The following is a 22,558-nucleotide window of genomic DNA, read 5'->3' as shown; positions in this document are numbered from 1 at the left end:
AAGGATAAGGTATTAAAACTTAAAAATTTGAGTATTAGGCCTATTTTCTTTTTTTTTAAGATTTTTAAAATTTATTTGAGAGAGAGCATGAGCAGGGGAGAAGGGCAGAGGGAGAGGAAAAGCAGACTCCCTGCTGAGCAGGGAGCCCAACGTGGGGCTTGATCGCAGGACCCTGGGATCATGACCTGAGCCAAAGGCAGATGCTTAACTGACTGAGCCACCCAGGCACCCCAGTATTAGGCCTGTTTTCTAGTATCAAATGAACTTTAAAAAATTAATGTGGGGGTGCCTGGGTGGAGTCTGGGATTTGGGTACATGGTAGGCAGAAGGTGCCCATATGACCAAGCCCTAGGAATCACCTTGAGTACCAAGTCTTTCATGAGCTTCCCTGATGGACAGTGCTTCACACATGTTGTCACAACTTGTTGGAAGAATAAAGTGTGTCCTGTGTGATTCCACTAGGGGACAACTCCTAGAAGCTTTTGTGCCTGATTTCCTCTGAACTTTGACCCATGTACCTTTTCCCTTTACTGAGTTTGCTTTATAGCCTTTTGGTATAAATCTTAGCTGTGAGGACGACTGAATGCTGAGTCCTGAGTCCTTCTAATCATTGAAACGCAGGGTGGTTTTGGGGACCCCCAATATAACATCTTCATGGAGATAATTATAAAATATTCACTGAAGAAGACCTAAATAAATGGAGAATTTTACCATGATGAAGAGTGGGAAGAAAGGCAGCCCACCCACCCCCATCATTCATATATTCAATGCAATTCCAATCAATATGCCTGTAGGAATTGTTGTGATTTTTAATGGTTCATGATAAGTCAATCCTAAAATCAATATGGAAGAGCAAAGGGCCAAAAATAACCAGCTGTGAAGAAGAGTAGGTGGTAGAATTTGTCCAACTTGAGATCAGGAGTTACTGTAAAGCTATAGTAATTAGGCAGTGGGAAGGGTACCTCAATGGGGCTTTCCATGGAATTTGACAACATGATTCTAAAATTTGTAAGAACAGGTAAAAGCCCAAAATAGACAAAACATTCCTGATAAAGAACCATACCAGGTAGTATGTGAGGCTGTAGTAATTAAGATGTTATAATACTGGTACAAGGATAGACAAACAGACCAAAAGAATAGAAAGCCCCCAAAACATATTGACTATATATAGAAAAAAAAAAAAGTTGATATTTGACATTACAGACCTTGGGAGAAGGACCAATAGATGTGCTGGACAAATAGCTATCTTTTTTTTTTTTAAGATTTTATTTATTTGAGAGAGAGAGATAGAGCACGAGCAGGGGGTGGGGTTGGGGAGAGGGAGAAGCAGGCTCCCCACTAAGCAGGGAGCCTGACACGGGGCTTGATCCCAGGACCCCAGGATCATGACCCGAGCTGAAGGCAGATGCTCAACTGACTGAGCCACCCAGGCGCCCCTGGACAAATAGCTATCTGTAGTGGGAAACTCATTTAAATCCCTATCTCATACCACGCTCCTTACTCTTCTGTATGTTTGAAATACATCATAATAAAAACTTAGTTTGACTAAATGCATACACTAAAATCTCTTACTCTGTTAGTAAACCACAGGCCAGTTATCATAATTTTACAAATTGTTCTCCTTGCTAGGATCCCAAGGGCCTATGAACTTACTTAAGTTGCATATAACCTCAATTTCATATCAACTTTTTGAATAATATAAGTCTTACCTCATAGATCCTGGCAATTCCACAAAGTAGGGTTACTTCTCCTGGAAACTTATCTAAGCCTTGTTTGAAAAGATTTAAAGCTGTCACTGGTTGATCCAATGAGATATAAACCTAAAACCAAGATACATTTCAATAAAAGTACTGGTTCTTAAAATAACAGTATTTGTTATGACAAGTTTGTAATTATTGCTTAGTAACAGATTATCTCCTAGAGATGACAAGTAAAAAGTTTTCAGAAACGTGGATTAATTTTCAATAGTGATGTTCGTTTTATCTTCACATGTCATATATGAAGCATCCACTCATTTATTCCTTCAACAAACGCTCTTTGTAGGCTTGCTATCACCTTAGAGATTGAGCAGTAACTCAATAAGAAAGGAATGAGGGAAAATCTGTTTAGGATAGAACAGACGGGAGTATGTCTATAAGCGGGCACAAAGAAACCAATTAGGAGATTGAAGTTGGAGACACAGGAGAAAGAGGGGAGGACCAACGAACAAGAAGGTCTGAGAAAGAGCAGCAGTGGAGAACCCATGGAGAAGCTGGTTTTGGAAAAGGGCCCTCGGAAATAGAGGAGGAACAGATTTGTGAGGAATGGGGTCAGGGGGTTGAGAAAGTTAGCACTTGATGGCTTCCACTTAATTAGCAATTAGAACATTAGCATAAATAAATCATATACTTCATGGGAATTTCTAAAATAGGGAATTACAGTTTTACACATGGAAACATAAGATTATGACATTTTTTCTTCATGATCTTGGATCCTCTATTTCTTTTCAAATAGACTGTGCTTTGAAGAAGGCCCAAATGGATCCACAGAAAAACTGTTTATAGTGTTTAATGCTAAAGTATGAGATTACAGGGAGAGGTATGGATGAAAATATTTCAACTTTTACTTTATACACCATTGAACTGCTTTTTTAAATACAACAAAATATACCAAGTAATATAAAACATTTAATTTTTAAAAAATTAATCCAATATTTTCAGAAATAATATTGTTCCTCAATCAGATTGATCTCTATTTCATAGCAATTATTCTTTCATATATTAAAGAAAATAAGTAAATTTTACTTTGAGACAGTCATGTAGGCAATAATAGGTTTAAGAAAATCAATTTATGGAAAAATATGTCAAACCATGTATTCAACGAAATAGTTAAAAAGCACATTTTTTAAAAACACCTGGCGATTATCAGTTAAGAGGATGACAGCCAAATAGTGTGACCTGAGTTTTACTTTCAAGGTATCTGAAAAGTTTAAAAGTCTACTGTGATGCTTAGAAACTTCTTTAAGAATTTTAGGTTTTATATATAATGTACAGAAGATGGAAAACTACGGTAAACAGATCAAGATTATTTAGCACCGTAAGTTTATAGAGTGTAACTTTCATTTTGTTTCTTTTTTAGTGTGCAAATTCTTAATAAAGCCATATTTAGGAAGTAGTGGCATTTCCGTTTATAGCTCTTCTTTCAACCCCCTTTCGCACACTTTTTAATTTTAAAAAATTAGTCAAGATACAGCAAGATGATGTCCTAACCAGCACTTCATCAGATGCTTCAAGTAGCCCTGGAGAGGGCCAAGAAGTAACTTTTTCCCAGGACTGAAAATTCTGGCAGCCCTTCACTTCCGCTGTGGTTGTGGGGGGCAGTATGGGGGCAGTGAGGAGGAAGACCTGCGTTGGAGTGCTGGCTCTGAACAGCCAAGTGACCCTGAAAATCCTACTTAGCCTCTTTAAGTCTCCACTGTCCTAAGAGTACAAAGGAAATGTAACAAATCTACCTTGCGGGGTGGCTATGAGGCTTAAATTCACCTGTGGGTAGAACAGATCGGATATAATACCTTCTCCTGAATAGGTGTTCAATCAAGGGGAAATACTGTCTTTGTTATTACGGCAGAGCCAAGAAGCCAAGAACCTACATAAAAACAATTCCGGTTCTCTGCAGTCTGCTTAGGTGGGAGACAGGCATGCTGTAGAAAAGAAGACCTCTCTGGGGCCCGTTACCCACAGGGGTGGTAATAAGCTCGTGGCAGTTTCTTCTGCTCTAATGGGCAATCTTTCAAAGGGGTTTTCTTCTTTTTCGTGGCAATCAATTTCTCCTGAGACAGTTACCCTCCATATGTTCTCACTTTTCCACTCGCTATAAAGAAAAATAAGTCTGAGCACATTAACTTGCCAACTATTCCTGAAGAAACTGGCAACTCTCCGTATATATTGGCCAGAATTTGAACATTTATTTTGAGAAGACAGATTTCACTCCAGGCAAGAATACTTACTTTTGCCAAGTAGAGAAATGTATCTACCATTTCCTGCTGCTTCAGGGCTGATTTAAACTGTTTTTCTGCTTCACGATACATTCCTAACCTAAGAACAGCCATTTTAAAAATGAGACATTCAACTTAAAAATAAATACTACAGCACTTATTCACACACTGAGGATATGAATAGAGACAAATCACATTTCTATCTCTAAGAGTAAGCATGTACTAAAGAAGCTAATGTCATACACACATAGAAATTATTATCAGCATCATGTTGATCTAGTTGAGCACAAAGTTGCCTATTTCCCATGTTCACTGTCCATGTAACCCTCCAGTGGTGTGTCACAAGTCTGTCTGCAGCCTGGACACAGCAGGACTAACAGAGCTGCCATCGAGCCAGGGCGCATCAGTTTACCACCCAAAGAGCTTATAATCAGCTTGGACATACAACAGGTGACCTGAGTAAACGCTGTGGGTCTCCATTTTATTGGAAGAACCTAGAGATGGCATTTCTTTGAAAACATCATCTACTCTGAGACAAAGGCCCATTTTTTTTTTAAACATTTTATTTATTTGACAGAGAGAGAGAGACAGCGAGAGAGGGAACACAAGCAGGGGAGAGAGGGAGAAGCAGGTTTCCCGATGAGCAGGGAGCCCGATGCGGGACTCGATCCCAGGACCCTGGGATCATGACCTGAGCCAAAGGCAGACGCTTAACGACTGAGCCACCCAGGCGCCCCAACAAAGGCCCATTTTTAAAGCCCTTTTTAAACAGTTTTGATGTAAGTAGTAATTGCTTCTTCGGTGATATAGTTTTACCATTTTATGATTCTAGAAACATTTTCTTTTCCTTTTTTATCTTTGTATCTGATACAGACTGTCCTAGTCTACAGATTTGAGAGTTGTTCCTTGCCTAACTACAACTGTCCTGATATCAGCCCCGCTTCTTCTGCCCAGGGACCATTTTATTACTACTGATTCAATCATTAGAGCATTAAAGCTCAGTCAGTCATTAAAGCACACTTCAGCCTGTTCTAGATCTGTCGGGTTTCTCCTAACTACTCATCCCTAGCCAGCTAAGAGCTGCTTAGGCACTTGATGATGCTTTCATTTTGTGAAATGAGTGTTTCACAGGATGTTCCACTGTGCTACTTTCATTCAGAGCCTTGACAGAAGAACTCTGACCTTCTAGCTGGTTGTCTAAGCCTCGAGCACTGGTGTGGCTACACCCGAGCAGCTGTAGGGAGATGTAGGATTAATGGGGTTAAAAGGGACCCCCCAAACTACCCTAAAGTTAGAATGTGTGAAATGGCAGAAGCCCCCCCCTTCAAAGCTCCCACAACTTTTACCAGGAGTATTCACAAAATGTTATCAAAGAACTCTCAAGTTCTGAAAAACAGCATAGTTCTATATAAAGCTTCAACTGAGCATTCAAATCTTAGGCATGTGGCTGAAGTTCAGCCACACTTAATTATCCATGAGAGTCTGTGTATTTTTATCTACTATGATGTCTCTTCCCAAAAATGATTTAAAAGGGATTACAATATAATCCTATAAGATACATATAAAACAATAATATGAAAACAGAAATAGATTTTTTTAAACAATGGTGATGGAAAGATAAACAAATTAAAAAAAAAAAAAAAGCAATCAAAGCCATTTAGCTACCCTGGAAACCAAAGGAAGGAAGGATGGGTCATACATTTTTTTATTACTGCATCCTCAAGAGATAACTTCTAATACTATCAAAAAGGAATAACCACATGGGTTCTTCTGCAAAGGAATTAAGTGGGCCACGTACAAAGAAAGTCTAGGAATAAGGAAAATGTCAGTCAAGTTCATGAATATAAGCCAATATCAGAGAGTCAAAGTCCCAAGATAACCCCACCGACTGCCAACTTTTTCTCTCCAATTTAATTCAGTAAATATTGTCAAGCACCAACGCATGCACATTTCATGACGCAAAAATGAAGATCACAAACATGTCCTAAAGGCACCAATAAGAATGGAACAAAACATGTTCACAAATAAATGGAAACATATTATGGCTAATAAGAAAAAAAAAAGTGCTTTGAGAGCACAGAGGAGGAGTGAACCAAGATAGTTTCAGGGAGGAAGTGACAGGCAAGATTTTGAGAGCTAGACAGGGTGGGGTGGGTGGTGTACATCTCAGATGGAAGCAAACTATCTGCACAGACACACAGAGTGCACAGCATGGGAGGGGAATGCTGAGTTGTTTGGTTTAACTGGAAAGAAGGACACAATAAGTAATGGGAGAAGGGAGTGAGAGGGGCAAGCATGGACTGGGACAAGATCAGACATGCCACACTTAAAATGCAGACTTTATCCTAGAGGTAGTGGAGATTAGTCAAAGAATTCAACAGGAGCTGTTTTTTCATAACAGTTATTCTGATGGTAGTATATAAGAAGGATTTGGGAGGGGGGCAGAGAACCCAGATAAGAAGCTAATGGAACAATTCAAAAAAACCGAAAGTCAGAATTCAGGCATTGGAGTGGGAATGGGGCAGTAGGGAGCTACTGTAGACAAAGAACTGGCAGGATTTACCAGTCAGGAGCAAGAGACACAAGTCAATTGGGGCTCCATCCTTGACCTCTCCAGTCCAAGTTAGGAGCTCTTTCTCTGAGCCTCCTGCACTTGCTTCTTTCACAGTGGGAGCCATGCTTATGATTGTTTACTGTCCTCTCTCCCCCATTGGACTGTAAACCATATGAAGGAAGGACTATCTAATAAATATTTGCACCCCTGTGCCTGGCTCGTTAAATAGTTTAGTGAGTCAGTGAATGCAGGAGTGCTGAGCACATACTAAAGATGAGAGGCTATTAAGGGACAGAGGGGAGCAGTGATTAATATGGCAAGGTACATTCATTTAAATGCCATCTTATACAGATGGCAGAAGGAATCCAAATTGTGCTTTTCTTTAATTATTAAAGATTTCTTAAGATTTGTTTAGAAGCTCAGATTTCAAGCTTGCCTTCAGAAATTATATTCATAAAAGTTTAATGGTATAATGCTATAAAATTACCTTTTAGTAGAAACTACTTCCTCAGCCTAACAGAAAAAACACTTAAGTTCTATGTAAAATATCTAAGTGGAAAGTAGTCTTAATTTCAACCAAAAAAGAATAAACATCCTTTTCATTCCATTTATATATTTCCTTTTCCTCACAGTGTTTGATAAGTAAAGTTCATAAGTACTAAAGGATGCTCATAGTAACTGGTCTACCTTGTTTTGAATACTAAAAGATGTATTTATATTTATAAAATACAATTGCCCGTTTGTCTCTATTTTTCAAATGCTCCAAATGCATTTCAATACCAGGCAACACGTTTTAGATCTCATTTACTAGTTGCTGTATAATATTCATAAAATTAATTACAACTTTTCTGACCTCTCAATTAACTTGCTTAAAAATGTGTTTAAGGGCACCTGGGTGGCTCAGTCAGTTAGGCATCTGACTCTTGATTTCAGCTCAGGTCATGGTCTCAGGGTCATGAGATCGAGCCCTGTGTGGGGCTCCATGCTCAGCGGGAAATCTACTTGAAGAGTCTCACCCTCTGCCCCACCCCCTCTTGCGTGTGCACTCTCCCTACCTCCAAAAAAATGTGTTTAAACATTAAGTGAATTAATATAAGAGTATTCAGATCCTAGAGAAACACTAGAATTGTGCAAGTAGTAAGAGAACTGGCATCAGAAAGCTGAGCTCAAATTCTTGTTCTGCCACTTACAGGCCGTGTGACTTTGGACTAGTCACTTTATATTTCTGAGGCTCAATTTTTCTCATCTGGACAAAGAGCTAATGATAATAGCAACTACCTCCAGGTGCTATGAGATTTAAGTGAGACAATGTAACATGTGGACAAGGAAGCTCTCAGCTGGGAAGCACTTTACGGATGGGAGGCATCAGGGGACATAAAAAGACTTGAGAGCTGGAGAAGAGGAAGGGGAGTCAACAGACTCAGATCCAACAGGTCCGTTACTAACTAGTCTTTCACTAAGTAGTTCCTGATGCAAATCCCAGGCTCTCTCTGGCCTCAGCTTCCTCATCTGAAAAGGGGTGTTGGATCTGATGGTCTCAGAGTTTCCTCTGCCCAGCACTACCATTTTATTATTCCAAAGGTATCAGTTCTTAGTGCTACCATGTTTAAATGCTTTCTCACCTAAGTCAAAGACATAGTTCTCATTTCTTCCCAAGGAAATCGACCCAGAAAAAAAGTAACGATCAGGGTTGAGACTCTAAAATATGCCACCATGTCTAAGCCCTTCACAAATACTCAAAATTTTACCTGTAGTAACATTTTCCAATCTGCACTTTCCACCACCAGTCCTTGTACTGAGAGTGCTCTGTGGAAAGGGCAGCCAAGTCCAAAGCCTTTGAAAACAATTCATTTTGGATTAGGATTTTCTTTTCGAACAATGAACAGAAACAATAAATAATGAAATAAACCATATAATTAGCATCAATCAAAACATGCATTAGAAATCAGACAGAAACTCAAGTTGCTCATGTTTCCAGATGGCTCCACCAATTTTCCCTAAATAATCAGTTCCAGACCGGAGGGCTGGCAGCAGATGAATAGTAAAAACTGATCAAAGAAAAGCAGATGTACCATATATTAGAATACAATTTTAATATACAAGGCACAAAATGGATATTAAAAAATCTCCTAAGTTGTATGCTCTCCCCACCCTTTATCTACCGTCCAATGATTCAAAGTGCCTCTAAACTCAGTGGCAGCCAAGCCTTTGGTGTGTCAGCCAGGAACAACTGCAGGCCCCACTTGAAGACAGATGTAGAGAAATAGAGAAAGAGCAAGTAAGCAGAGAGAAGGAGGTCTAGAGAACAGGATCATGAAGCGTCAAAAGAGCAAAGGCACTTGGATATCCATTGTCTTCCACCACCACTATTCTATCATTCTGACCCCAGCTCACATCTAGTGATGCTGAGGGTCAGACTCGCCTTTGCTGCAGACTGAAAAAGATCTTCTGAGCTGCTTTCTTATTTTACATGTGTTTATCCCTTTCTCTCTAATGTCTTCTAGTTTGTTCCTTCTAGTGTTTATTCGAGATCAGACATGAGATGACTAAATAGGAATTAGGATTTTATACAGAAGAAGTGGAAACCTTTTGGACAAAAAGGAAAGCAATCCATCTTTACACAAATTTGAAGCTCAGGTGAAGATCTGGTGAATAAAAACTCGGGTTATTAGTTAAAAGAGAATTCTCATGTTTTATTATATTTATTCTTTGTCTCAAGGTTAGAAAGCTCTTGGGGCCCCTGGGTGGCTCAGTCGTTGGGCGTCTGCCTTCGGCTCAGGTCATGATCCCAGCGTCCTGGGATCAAGCCCCGCATCGGGCTCCCTGCTTGGCGGGAAGCCTGCTTCTCCCTCTCCCACTCTCCCTGCTTGTGTTCCCTCTCTCACTGCATCTCTATCAAATAAATAAAAAAATCTTTAAAAAAAAAAAAAAAAAAGGTTAGAAAGCTCTTATTCTTTAGCCAGTGTTAGTATAACCATGATATCCAATAGTTAAAGTAACTCTCAGATTTCAGTTCTATTAGCTCAGAATATATCCCATATTACTGTCCATGTCTTAATATGAACTCTTTCCTGAAATGCAAGCCAGATGAGTTCCTTCGATCTCCTACCGCAGAATTAATAACTTTTCCTTGTGTTTCCCCATCTCTTCTTGCTCCAGGGGAGACTTCTAAATATGCAAACTCCTTATAAAGAGATGATGTCACCACACTGATGTTCTAATGGACCTGAAAAAATCAACACCTCTATTTGAAAGCTATGGGAATTAAAAACAAGCCACACACTACTTTCATATGCTTATTTTCCTTTTTCCCCAAGCCAGAAATAAAAGTGGAAGCAAAAAAATGCAGGGAAAAAGTATAACTTTCATTAGCATTATCTCTGAAAATACTGGAAAACCATATTTTCGAACAGCTCAATTCAGGACTGCATTGTAAATATCTGAACATATTAATTTTAACTTAATATTTATAAAGAACTCTTCCAGCAGATAGATCATATTCACTCTCCTATTTAATATAACAGACCTTCTAGTTTTTCAGAAAAATATGTCACTCTAAATTTGTCACATATTCTAATTGCCCAAGGTTAGATTTAGCACTTACTACAGGCTGCCGATTTTGCTTATGGTCCTAAAACAAGTCTTCCTACGTAAGACGTCTATGTTTGTGCTGAACTGATTAAGGAAATTACCATGAATTGTTGATATAGAATAAAAATTGTAAAAAAAAAATATACATTTTAGTGATCATTCGTCATATGAACACTGAGGATTCACTAGACAAAACTATTTGTGACCATTTCAAATGGGCCTTAAGTTCCCTGAGGACAGGCACCCCTTCTTACACATCTCTGTTGTTCCGATATGTATCTATGCTGTTAAGAGGCACTCAGGAATGATGTGTTGATTGAATTAATTCTACTCCTTATTTCTGACTTATATTGAAAATAACTTAAGAGCCAAACAAAACTGTCATAGTAATAAGATTCATAATGAAAAGCTATTAACATTTTAAAATGTTAAAGTAATGACAGATGTATATTTCTTTAAAGTCTTTTCCAATGTCTAAAAATAAATGACTACATAATATTTAAGAATCTTTGAATGATTTAATCAATCTAATATCTAGATATTAATGAAGGCCTAGAATGTCATATAAAAGCCATAAGTTTATAAAAGTCCATAAGGAGAGGGGACCTTGGCAGATCTAGACTACATAATGTTTGTGAATACACCCAACCGAGTGTCCCAGTGTATTTCTAAGTATCAGTGCTACCACCACTAATATTTTTTAAAAACCAGCCATCCTTTAGCTGTTGTTACAGCTGCAACAACTTTAGGATGATTAAGGAGCATATGGAAATGAAGATCCCAGAATCAGCCCACATGCCACTTCAGTTTTGCCAGTATTACCAATATCACCCCAAAAGGCACAAGTGAGGAGGGAAGAGAGTTAATAAGAACTCAAAGGCAGAAGTACAGTTTTCCATAAATCAACTTTACTTATCGCTTAACTATCACTTCAGAATATTCTCTCTAGTTACCTACAGTATCCTCCAGATTTGTCTGTAGACAAATACAGAATCACCACCCCACATGGCACTTAGTTTTGTCAGTATTGCCCACACAAATGGAAAAAGCATTAAGAATGGAAAGACAGGAGTATAGTTTTCCATGGAAGATCAATTTCATTCTTTCTTAACTAACATTTAAGTACGACTTTACAGTACCCTCCCTATTTGTCAATAATATTCTCTGTATCTGTGTGAAATAGTTTATTGAAAAAGAAATTTGGAGGCCACCCAAAGTAACTAATAACAAAAGTACCTCTGATTTCTTCAACATGTTAAAAAGACAATTTCTCTTTTCTTTTTCCAGCTACAGTTGTAAAACATAGTTTGGAAAAAAAGGTATAAAAATGCACAAATGCATGCTTTCTGCTCATTACCTAAATCCTTCTTCCATTGAGAAAATAACATTTGTGGTAAAAATCTAAAATGACATCTTAATGGAACAAGCTGATCCGTAACAGAACTTTAATGTGATGAGCCCATAACAGAGTAAAAAAACAGATACAGGGCATCTGTCCTACTCGATACTGCTCACATCCATCACAGCACCAATACACAGGCGCTCAATAATTCCTTGTTTAAAGAATAAGCCAATCAATAAATTAATAAAAGGAAAACAGAGGAATGAACAATTTGTGCTTTTTACTAAATAAAAACAAAAATTGCTTAATTTCATCTTCTATAAAATATGTGTATTGAGGGTAAGCAGATGAAAACAACAAGAAGCATACAATTACAAGCATTTAAATTTATCACTGCTCCTAATCCGTAGCTAAACTTATAAATGAAAAGTTGCTATAACATTATTGAAAATTTTGGGAAAAAATGGATTAAATTTTGGTAAAATTGGATAATTTCCATTAGTGCCATGAAGAATAGCTTTTTTATTTACTGTTGTAATGTAAGCTGTTGGCAGGATGTAGGCATTTAACAAATATTTGTAGAATTAATAGATGTCAACCCTGTAATACTTTTATTTCCATTTGTTGGTAATACCTTCTAGTACATGTTACATATGTTTAGGGTGATAATTCAATTTAACGTACGTGCTAAAGGGTATACTTTGTTGGCTTAACATTATAAACACTTTTCTGTTTCTGCCTAATTTTTATAATTATGATTTTTAATGGCTGCATAAAAGCCCGGCATGCAGTGTATTATAATTTACTAAGCTCGTTTTCTATCATTGAACATATAGGTTATCGTCCAGTTTGCTTTGCTACTATGACCAATGCTACAGTGAACATCTTTGCAAATACAGCACTTCTTTGTGAAATTTCTTGAGAAGGGAAATTACAGAAACAAATGGAATAAGTATGTTTATAGTAATACCATTTAAAATATCATCTAAAATATATCAGTATAACAATTACTCTACTCTCTCCCAGCATTCTCCCTAAATTTCATAAATGCAAAATTGCAAGTCCAAAATGTCTTTCATTTACATTTTTCTGTTAGAAAGTGCATCTCTAATGTGCTTGTTTACTGGCATTTTCTCTAGTGTAAATTTTCTGTTACTGGATCATTTCCATTTCCATAAAACATTTCCTGACAAAGTCAGATAAGCTTTTTCCTATTTAACAAACACTAACGTTTTTAAATCGTGCTCATGTACATAATTCACCCTTCCGTTCTCCTTCTATGTTTCGTTTGTTTTGTTTCTGTTCACTGTGCAGAGATATATATGAATCAATAAGTCTTTATCCTTTGTGATTGCTTCATAAATGCAACCAAATCTGTGAACTATTCTATTGCTTACTGGTTTAATTTTTTAAAAAATTCTTCACTAATCAAATGTGTGTAAGAAAGTCTTTAAACAAATCTTCTCAGCAGTGTTGTTTAATGAAGCATAAGGATCTATTTCAAGAAGAGTCAAAAATTGCATACAATGTTGCCTGGTTTTGGAGTATTAAAGAGTCTTTCACTGTTCCTAAGAATAAAAATATAAAATTTGTAGGTGGGGACTTTAGCTCTCAAACAGAATTTTGTATCACTTCCTTGCTACTGAGATCTATTTGACAATCACTTTTGCTGTGCCTTTTCTCTTAATTTGTGGACTTCCTCCATTAAGCCAGGAGACACACTCCCTCCTATTCATTTGTTACACACAGCTCTGGCCTTCAAGTCCTGTTCATGCTCCCAGCTCTATTTTCCTACATTAGAAGGCCTAGCATTCCAGCCTTCTATTAATCATTGCCTTTCAAACCATATTCTTCAGCAGTAGTTCCCAATCCTGGCCGAAAACTCACATTGCCTGTGGAGCTTTTATTAACAACAGATTTACCAGACATACCCATGGGGATTCTGATTCAGGAAGTCAAGCACGGATCCAGAAATCCATTATTTTAAAATTCACCAGGTGATGCAGAAACAGTAGGATTTAGGAACTACTTAAGAGCCCTAGGCTTTGAGGGGCTGAAGCTCACGTGGTGGAGGAGTAAGGAGGAGTCCTGGTGGGTGTGTTCTTGGTCTGCTACTTCTGCTTAAATTCAAGCAGCCCTGCTTTTGTCTGTTTTATACAGCAGGGTCTGCATGAGATGTCATTTGAAGAGAAAGGTTGTGCTGCTTAAAGAAAAAATTTGAAAGTCACTGCTCTATTTGTTTAACGTTTTCAAATTTTAAGATTTTAAGATGTTCACATATTTTTTCAATCAATGAATATGAAGAACAGTGAAAGCATTCTAAAATACTCACATAATACGTAAAGGTTAAAGTCTGTTAGACTCTTTAGAGTCCTTAGAATCCTTAGAATCTTTAGTATATAAGTTCAGTTAGTGCAGAGAATAAATCCTATTTTATTTCAATGTGGTTCCTATTCCTCAACACCATTATATCAATGCCACGATGTAGAGCGACATCCTCAAGATGAATCTATTGATAAAGACACCATCACCATGATCTACAAACAGTGTACAATCTGTCTACTTTCTGAACCCACTGTCTGCAACTCCTCCCCTCACAGACCTCACTCCAGCCACCCTGGCCTCCTTACTGTTTCTTGAGCAATCCAAGCGTGCCTCCACTCAGGGGCTTTGCAGTTAAAGTTCTCTCTGACTTACATATTCTTCCTACATGAGACTGTAGGGTCCGCCCCCCTTTGTTAGGTCTCTGTTTAAGTGTCTTTTCGGAGTGGATTTCACTGACCACCTTCCACCCCATCCAAAATAGCATCTTCCCCTGTAGCACTGTCCAATCCCCTGCCTGGTTTCCTGCTCTGTTGCTCTCATAGTACTTATTATCCCATGACACGTGATGTGTTTCTAAATTTGCTAGTTGTCTCTATTCCTTGCACAACCAGGGTATGATCTCCAAAAGGGCAGAGATTTTGTCTGCCTGCTTCACTCTGTGATCTCAAGGCCTTAGAACAGTGGCTGGCACACTGTCTTGGCTCAGACGTTTTTAGATGAAAGAATACATGTCTCTTCAATAAATGAATTAATCCTCAAAAAGTCAAGATACATAAAGAGGGCACATTCTGCATGGAGCACGGGGTGTTATATGCAAACAATGAATCATGGAACACTACATCAAAAACTAATGATGTAATGTATGGTGATTAACATAACATAATAAAAAAAAAGTCAAGATACAGCTTTATGCTATGTAGAGATTGACTCCTTTATTTGGATGTTTCTTTTTTTAAATTTTTTTTATTGTTATGTTAATCCCCATACATTACATCATTAGTTTTAGATATAGTGTTCCATGATTCATTGTTTGTGCATAACACCCAGTGCTCCATGCAGAACGTGCCCTCCTCAATACCCATCACCAGGCTAACCCATCCTCCCACCCCCCTCCCCTCTACAACCCTCAGTTTGTTTTTCAGAGTCCATCGTCTCTCATGGTTCTTCTCAATTTGGATGTTTCTTTATAAGGACAGTTTAACTACATGATTTTACATGTCACATTGAAAGCCTCTGCCCACCTTTATATTAAGTAAAAATGGCCTAAACCCACTTACTTACAGAAATATGCATGATTTCTGCTCCAACCTGGGTTTCCTCTCTTCCCTACATGGCCACATGCACTAGCACTTCGTGACAGACAACTTCCACATTGTGTGTATGGGGTGCAGGCTCTCACCAACAGTTAGTACCACATCTTCCAAGACGTGCAGTGGTATCTTCACTTGGATAGTCTGTCACAATTTCAAACTCAAAATGCCTTCAAGTGAATTACCCAGCTTCCGTAGAAACTGACTACTTCCTTCCTTAATTATCCCATTTCTGTTAGTGAAACAATCCTTCTCGTAGCACCTTTAGGAGGCAGATTTGATGTGTGTCTTTCCTCTATCCTCCACATCTAATCTATCATCATGTTCCACCACTTCGTTCTTTAAAATGTCTCTTTGGGGGCGCCTGGGTGGCTCAGATGGTTAAGCATCTGCCTTCGGCTCAGGTCATGATTCCGGGGTCCTGGGATCGAGCCCCGCATCAGGCTCCTGGCTCAGCGGGGAGCCTGCTTCTCCTTCTCCCTCTGCCTCTCTCCCTGCTCGTGCTCTCTCCTGTATCTCTGTGTCTCAAATGAATGAATAAAATCTTTAAAAAAAAAATAAATAAATAAAAATAAAATGTCTCTTTGATGCTCCCATTTCTTAGTAGATGGACAATTTATTTCTCACTTCATACCTTGCTCATGTTTTTACACTTTTTTACATTTATTTTCCCTCCTTCCCCCCAAAATCTGACTGACTTTGTGGCTCTTTACTAATATCACCCCTTTGGTTTTTTTTCCCTTTACTACCTGTTGACAGTTTCACAGCTTGGCAATTGCCGCTTTGTTTCATTATGCCAATTTTATTTTCTCAGCTAGATTGCATGGCTTATAGAGTCAGGAAAAAAAAATATTTTTATTAGTTTTCCTAGCACATAGCACAGTGGTTGACACATAGAAAACACAACTGAGGAAAACGTTTTTATTTTCCTGAATATTTAACATATGGTTATAAAGCTTTTTCCCTAAACTAATAAGAAAATGAGGAAAAATACTATCATCAGACACTGCGGAATTAACTACATTCAATTTGACAGAATTTGTGAGGTAACTGGTCATTTGCATATTGCATGTAAAAAGTGAAACAAATGAAGTCATATGCATATACCCTTAAAACTCTGCCAAGAAGCTACCAAAATGATTGAATATTACTGAAGCTGGGTGATGGGTGATACTGGCACTTTATATCATTCTCTCTACTTGTGTGTGTTTGAATTTTTCTATCATAAAATGTTGAAGGAGGGGGAAGGGATGCATTACAAAGAAACCAGAAATACTCATATGAGTAAACCTATAATAATACACTATATGGACTACAGGAAAGGAATGGATCAACAGTACCAACTATTAGGATGAAAAATAACCTGTAGCACAAGCACATTATGCAATATTCTCAATTATCTGTATCTTGCTCTTCAATGGATATCTACATACTCTATGGACCAGGCACAGTTCTTACCACTTCTATATTTATAACAAATTTTCCTATTGAAACTGACAGTGGATTTGAAAGTATTAGTAATGCTCCAATTTTTAATAATTCCCTCTGTTTATAAGGTAAGAAATAGAACATTTCAGAATCAAAATCCCCAAAGTCAGGAAAATCACAACAAGAGAAAATAGCATGAATTCAAAACTTACAGTCTTAACATCATTTTCATGATGAAAGATATATTCAAACAAAGCCTATGAAGAAAAAAAATGCCAAAAATACATTAGATTTTATTTTAACAAAAGCACTCTATTGTTATATCAAAACTGAGAGACCATTTTGACAGCAGCTGGGTTGAACCAAAATAAGAAGGTACTTTCAAAGTACCTTTATAAGTAAATGGTCTATCCATTATCTGTTACAATCACCATTTTAAAATACAGCAATTTATACCTGATTCCTGTTTTTATAGAATACAAACTGGAAAACTCAAAGAACTAAACAGTGTTTTTCATATTACACGTACTGTTTTACTAGAAAGAGACAAATGAAAAGACCAACTTTGGAATTATCCTAAAACAGATTCAGCCCATTCTTTCACACACTCTACATATATGATATAGTGATTATGATATGGATAATGACATGTTAGACATGGGGAAAATCTGGAAGTTCCTTTTGAAACAAAGTAGAGCTTAAGTGTAAAATGGGAGGTGTAGATGACTTCACTCAACTCATCTGGATAAATAAGCATTTCCTGAACTACCCCTTGGTGGTATCACGTTTGTCCGTAAAGCCATTACTGAACACTTGCAAAGAGGCTAGCGTATCAGGGTTATTACCAGAGAAGACTTAAGAGGCAACCAAAGAAAGAAAGAAAGAAATCAGGACAAGGCCCTTCTTCTAAAAACTATACCTATACCTCCACTTGTGTTATAAAGAAGAAAAGGTAAGAGTGCAGTTGGTGCTACCATTGCTGTGAAAAGTTACCACAGACAACTCAAGCCATCTTTATGAGAAATGAGCCCTGATGAGTAAAGGCGAATTGGAAACCAAAGACAGAAAAGGTGGGCATTATTTCTACAACACACTAAAAAAGCACAAAATCTAGTTCAGTTTAAATCTATTACCACAGACCAGGTCTGTTCTAGAAGCATCTTAGTTTGAGAGAGATGCCGTCACAGACTGCACTCCCCCGACAGAAAATAGCAATGGGGGGGTGGGGTGCCTGAGGGGCGCAGTCAGGTAAGCGACTGACTCTTGGTTTCAGCTCAGGTTGTGATCTCAGGATCATGGGATCGAGCCCCACGTCAGGCTCCACACTGAGCGCAGAGTCTGCTTAAGTTTCTCTCTCTCCCTCTTCCTCTGCACCACCCCACCTCCTCTCTCTCTCTCTCTCAAATAAATAAATCTTTAAAAAAGAAAACAGCAATGGTGCCAACTAGCCATCCAGCTACCTCAAGTAAATGGCCTAAAAAGGCAGGGGAACCAGATATTCCATATGAGTTGCTGTTAATACTCCATTCTCACAAAGGTTAGGGAAATAAGTATAGCTTGACAATTCTAGTAAAATGAAGTTGACCAGATTGCTGTCAAATAAGAAATTAAGAAAAATGTCATCAGTGTTATTATAGGCTAATTCCCTATCAACTGACATTTCTTTTTCTGATTTTAATTTCAACTCTGTATGGCTAGCATCCGTTCTTATATTCCTTAGTGTCTGACATTTAGTAAATATGTTAAACACCATTAGAACTAAGATTCAGAATGAACTCAGCACTCATGCACAGAATTCACAGAGTTTACAGCTACGAACCTGGGCTAGGCTTAGACCAGTTTCAGCACCAGCTAAGTGCTCATGTCTCTGAACTATTCCAAGCTCAACTCCAAGTTTATCTTTACACTGAAAAGGTTATGGACCTCTCAGGCTCTTTCTCTCTGTCTTTCTCATTCTCTCTCACCACACATACACACACTTACTTTCACTCTCTCTCTTTAATTTAAAGGAACATCTAATCTTTTTTAAGATTTATTTATTTATTTGAGAGAGAGAGGGAGAGAGCGTGCATGCACACGCGAGTGGGGGGAGGGGCAGAGGGAGAAAATCTTCAAGCAGACTCCCTGCTGAGTGCAGAGCCAGATGCAGGGCTCGATCTCATGACCCTGAGATCATGACCCGAACCTAAAGGAAAAGTCGGACGCTCAACTGACTGAGTCACCCAGGTGCCCCAAGCAACTAGTCTTTGAGTAGTTAGAATTATTAACGTAATTCTCAATAAGGATCACTCAAGCCAGTCAGTGATAGGGAGATGCCTGCCTCATTACTAATTAGAAGTACATATTTTTTTATCTTCCTTTTTGACAGTCCTAAAATTCTACAAGGATAGAAAATTATTTTTCTGAGAGTAGTCCAAGATGAAAAAGGAAAACACACACACACAGTGATGACCTTCTAAGCTTCCTTCCACAAAGATGATGCTGCATATCTGCTTTCTTTGTTATAAATTGCTATTCCTTTATCAACAATAGACAAACTACGGAGAGAGCCCAAATGTCCAATGACTGATGAATGGTTAAAGAAGATGTGGTATATATACACAATAGAATATTACTCAGCCATCAAAAAGAATGAAATCTTGCCATTTGCAATGACATGGATAGAGCTAGAGAGTGTTTCGCTAAGTGAAACAAATCAGTCAGAGAAAGACAAATACCGTATGAACTCACTCATATGTGGAATTTAAGAAAGAAAACAGATGAACATATGGGAAGGGGGAAAGAAAAAGAAAAGAAGACAGGGAAACAAACCATAAGAGACCCTTAACGGTAGAGAACAAACTGAGGGTTGATGGAGGGAGATGGATGGGGGATGGGCTAGATGGGTGACAGGGATTAAGGAGGGCACTTGTTGGGATGAGCACTGGGTGTTGTATGTAAGTGATGAATCACTGAATTCCATTCCAGAAACCAATATTGCACTATATGTTAACTAACTAGAATATAAATTTTTTTAAAAGTTGCTGTTGTTTATCAGAGGAAAAAGAATTTCCTATAATAATGGTATATAGACTTTATTTCTGATTGACTTTCCTTAACTCAAAAGACTAAGAAATTTTACATAGTTCAGTAATTATACATTTCCATTTCAATCAAGCCATCACCTTTTCTTCATAACTTTTTTTCTATTTCCTACAATGTTGTTATGATAATACATCTAACATTACTTCATAACATACAATCATTTTAAGTACATACCTTTGCCAATTTAGGTTTCTGGGCATATTTTGTTAAATTCAGTCTAGATAAGTTTATAAAAGGTCCATCAGGACTTGTAAGCATGGAAGCCTATGGGGAAAAATGACAGAACAAGAGATCTGAGACTTTCTCTTAAAACATAAATTGAGCTTAATGAGCATAAAAGTTATAAAGGCAACATAAGTAAAAAAGAATCACCTGTAAAAAATCTTCCATATAACTTTCCACTATAACAATAGCAAAAAAATGATATAACATAAAGTTACTTTGGTAATACAAACTATGGTAAAGCTGACAGAATTTACCGTTCCCAGCCTGACAAATCTTCCAGATGAGCTGGTGATAGGGCGAGCTGTGTAGGCAGTTCTGGGAGTTCTGATGGCCTGCTCCATGGTGCCAGGCCTTCCGCTCTGTGTGCCAGGTCTAAGGAAACCTGTAATGGGTCTTCCAGCTTGAGTGACTGGCCTGTGAAAAGTGTACATTGTGAAAATACAAAGAAGGTCAATAAACGAAGATTCTTCTACAGTCTGGTCACTATTTAAGGACAGAGGGTATGAAACAGAAGTACAGGGGCGCCTGGGTGGCTCAGACATTAAGCATCTGCCTTCAGCTCAGGTCATGATCCCAGGGTCCTGGGATCGAGCCCCACATCGGGCTCTCTGCTCAGCGGGAAGCCTGCTTCTCCCTCTCCCACTCCCCCTGCTTGTGTTCCCTCTCTCGCTGTGTCTCTCTGTCAAATAAATAAATAAAATCTTAAAAAAAAAAAAAGAAAGAAACAGAAGTACACACCTGATAGCTGGACTAGGCCCTCCCGTCTGATTAGTTCCAGGGAGTTTCAGAGATGTGCCAGGGCCTGTGAGATGAGATGGCAAAATCAATTAATATATTAGTTGTTAATCTGTAAAAACTGTCAGCTAACGTAATTTTCAGAAATGCGCCGGCCTGGTGCAAAGGACATTAATAACAGGAAATGTATTTTAGGGAAATGTGTTTGAGACTGGTATTTATTGAGCATCTATCATGTTATTTTATGTTATCACATGTAATCCTCACACTAAGTCTGTAAGGTAGGCAGTATTCACTCGTTTAGCAAAGGCTTAGAGGGTTAAGCAAAGAGGTCAACCTGCTAGTAGAGCTGGGGTTCAAACTCAAGGCCAGCAAGCTCCAAAGCACCAAAAGACAGCTCTGTACTCAGTTTATTTCTGATATAAAATATAGAATTGAGACATTTTAGCTCCAAAAGAGCAAAATGATGGGGAAAAAAGAATTTTAACATGAACCATACGTATTTTTTTCTCAATTTTCATTTGAAGCTTTAAAGTTATCTTTCAAAACATATAAATGACTGATAACTGTTATAACTATCAAATACCAGCAAGACCACCAAATGTGGTAATCACTAAATACCATTTGCACCAGCACATCCGCAAGCTGGGGACTGGGCTTCTGTGACAATCCCAACAGCATTCACAGGCCAGCGTATCACCCCGTCACCTCACATCAAGCATTAGAGCAAATCACCTTCAATTATTACAGTGAAGTGATTTTTTCCAGTGATCTTTTTTTTTTTTTTTTTTAAATCCTTTTAGAACACTTCTGTTGTTTGGGTGCTTCCTGGGTTGCAACTCTCAGATAAACAATCTTCTGATATACTTAGATAAGCAGTTCAGCTAGAATGCATTTTAAATATAAAATCTTTTTAAATGCAGAATATGGCTTTTATTAAAAAATGGCTTTATACAGCAATCTCACATCTTAAGTTTAAGATAATATAATTGAATTGGGGAAGGAAAGTCTTTGTACTATATGGCAGGATAGAGACCATTTACTTGATACAATGTTTTTTCATGTATATGTCTTGTGTTTCTTTTATATACAAATAGTATTCTTCCTCCTAAGGGCATTTCATTTACTTAAGGGAAAAACCAATACTTACGTGGAACTTGAGCAATAGCATTTTCATCCAGCATCATTTCTGCAATTCCTTCCTGATCTACATCAATTTCATCTACGTACACCATTTCGGTTAGTGCTCGTGCCTTTAAAATCCAAGCTGCCTATAAGCATGGATAAAATAAAGCATATATTAAGTAGTATTAGAAGTACTGCCTATAGGGGCGCCTGGGTGGCTCAGTCAGTTAAGCGACTGCCTTCAGCTCAGGTCATGATCTCAGGGTCCTGGGATCGAGCCCCGCATTGGGCTCCCTGCTCGGCAGGAAGCCTGCTTCTCCCTCTCCCACTCCCCCTGCTGTGTTCTCTCTCTCGCTGTGTCTCTGTCAAATAAATAAATAAAATCTTAAAAAAAAAAAGAAGTACTGCCTATAGAAGCTTTATTATTGTCTAACTTTGTATTGGGCATGTTTACCACTTAGTGCATTATACTAATTTAAAGGACTATGTCAAGAAACTAAGACAGGAAGGCAAGGTCATTACTAATCAAGAAATACCCATTAGATCAATTATCTAGTAAATAAAAGTGTGGTATTACGTGGTAGTCTTCTAACATGCCTTTTTATAAGTAAAAGAAGATCTTTAGAGAAAATTTTACTGGAATAGTAATTTGAAAACAAATTAATTAAGCTACGACCACAGTGCTCTTTCTGCCTTCAGGACCAGAAGTCCATCATGAAGACTTCCCTGATGGGGAAACCTACTAAACCTACTAAACCTACTTACCTCTTGTCTTTGTCCTAGAGCATTCTCTTTACACTTCTATTATATGTACTTACCATATTCGAGAAACTCTGTAATTATTGGGCACAGGGTAGCCCTCCCTT

At 38.0% G+C, this 22,558-nt stretch overlaps 1 protein-coding gene across 4 annotated transcripts in view; it reads right to left on the bottom strand.

The window, feature by feature from the left end:
• Nucleotides 1-22,558, bottom strand: part of TTC8 (tetratricopeptide repeat domain 8) — a 52,237-nt gene that overhangs the window by 13,447 nt on the left and 16,232 nt on the right. For 2 of the 4 annotated variants that reach the window (XM_032405754.1, XM_032405755.1), the window contains 9 exons: nt 21,718-21,838; nt 20,571-20,634; nt 20,087-20,246; nt 19,782-19,871; nt 16,736-16,780; nt 13,898-13,969; nt 8,276-8,367; nt 3,986-4,073; nt 1,710-1,820 (listed from right to left, as the gene is read on the bottom strand). In XM_032405754.1, coding sequence (XP_032261645.1) covers nt 1,710-1,820; nt 3,986-4,073; nt 8,276-8,367; nt 13,898-13,969; nt 16,736-16,780; nt 19,782-19,871; nt 20,087-20,246; nt 20,571-20,634; nt 21,718-21,838 — 843 coding nt within the window. The remainder of the gene's footprint in view (nt 1-1,709; nt 1,821-3,985; nt 4,074-8,275; nt 8,368-13,897; nt 13,970-16,735; nt 16,781-19,781; nt 19,872-20,086; nt 20,247-20,570; nt 20,635-21,717; nt 21,839-22,558) is intronic. The other 2 variants (XM_032405751.1, XM_032405752.1) reach the window with 1 other exon arrangement.

Source organism: Phoca vitulina, unplaced genomic scaffold (assembly GCF_004348235.1).
Source record: "Phoca vitulina isolate PV1807 unplaced genomic scaffold, GSC_HSeal_1.0 scaffold7, whole genome shotgun sequence".
In the NCBI taxonomy this organism is placed as follows: Eukaryota; Metazoa; Chordata; class Mammalia; order Carnivora; family Phocidae; genus Phoca; species Phoca vitulina.
This window is presented reverse-complemented; position numbering and strand designations above follow the sequence as displayed.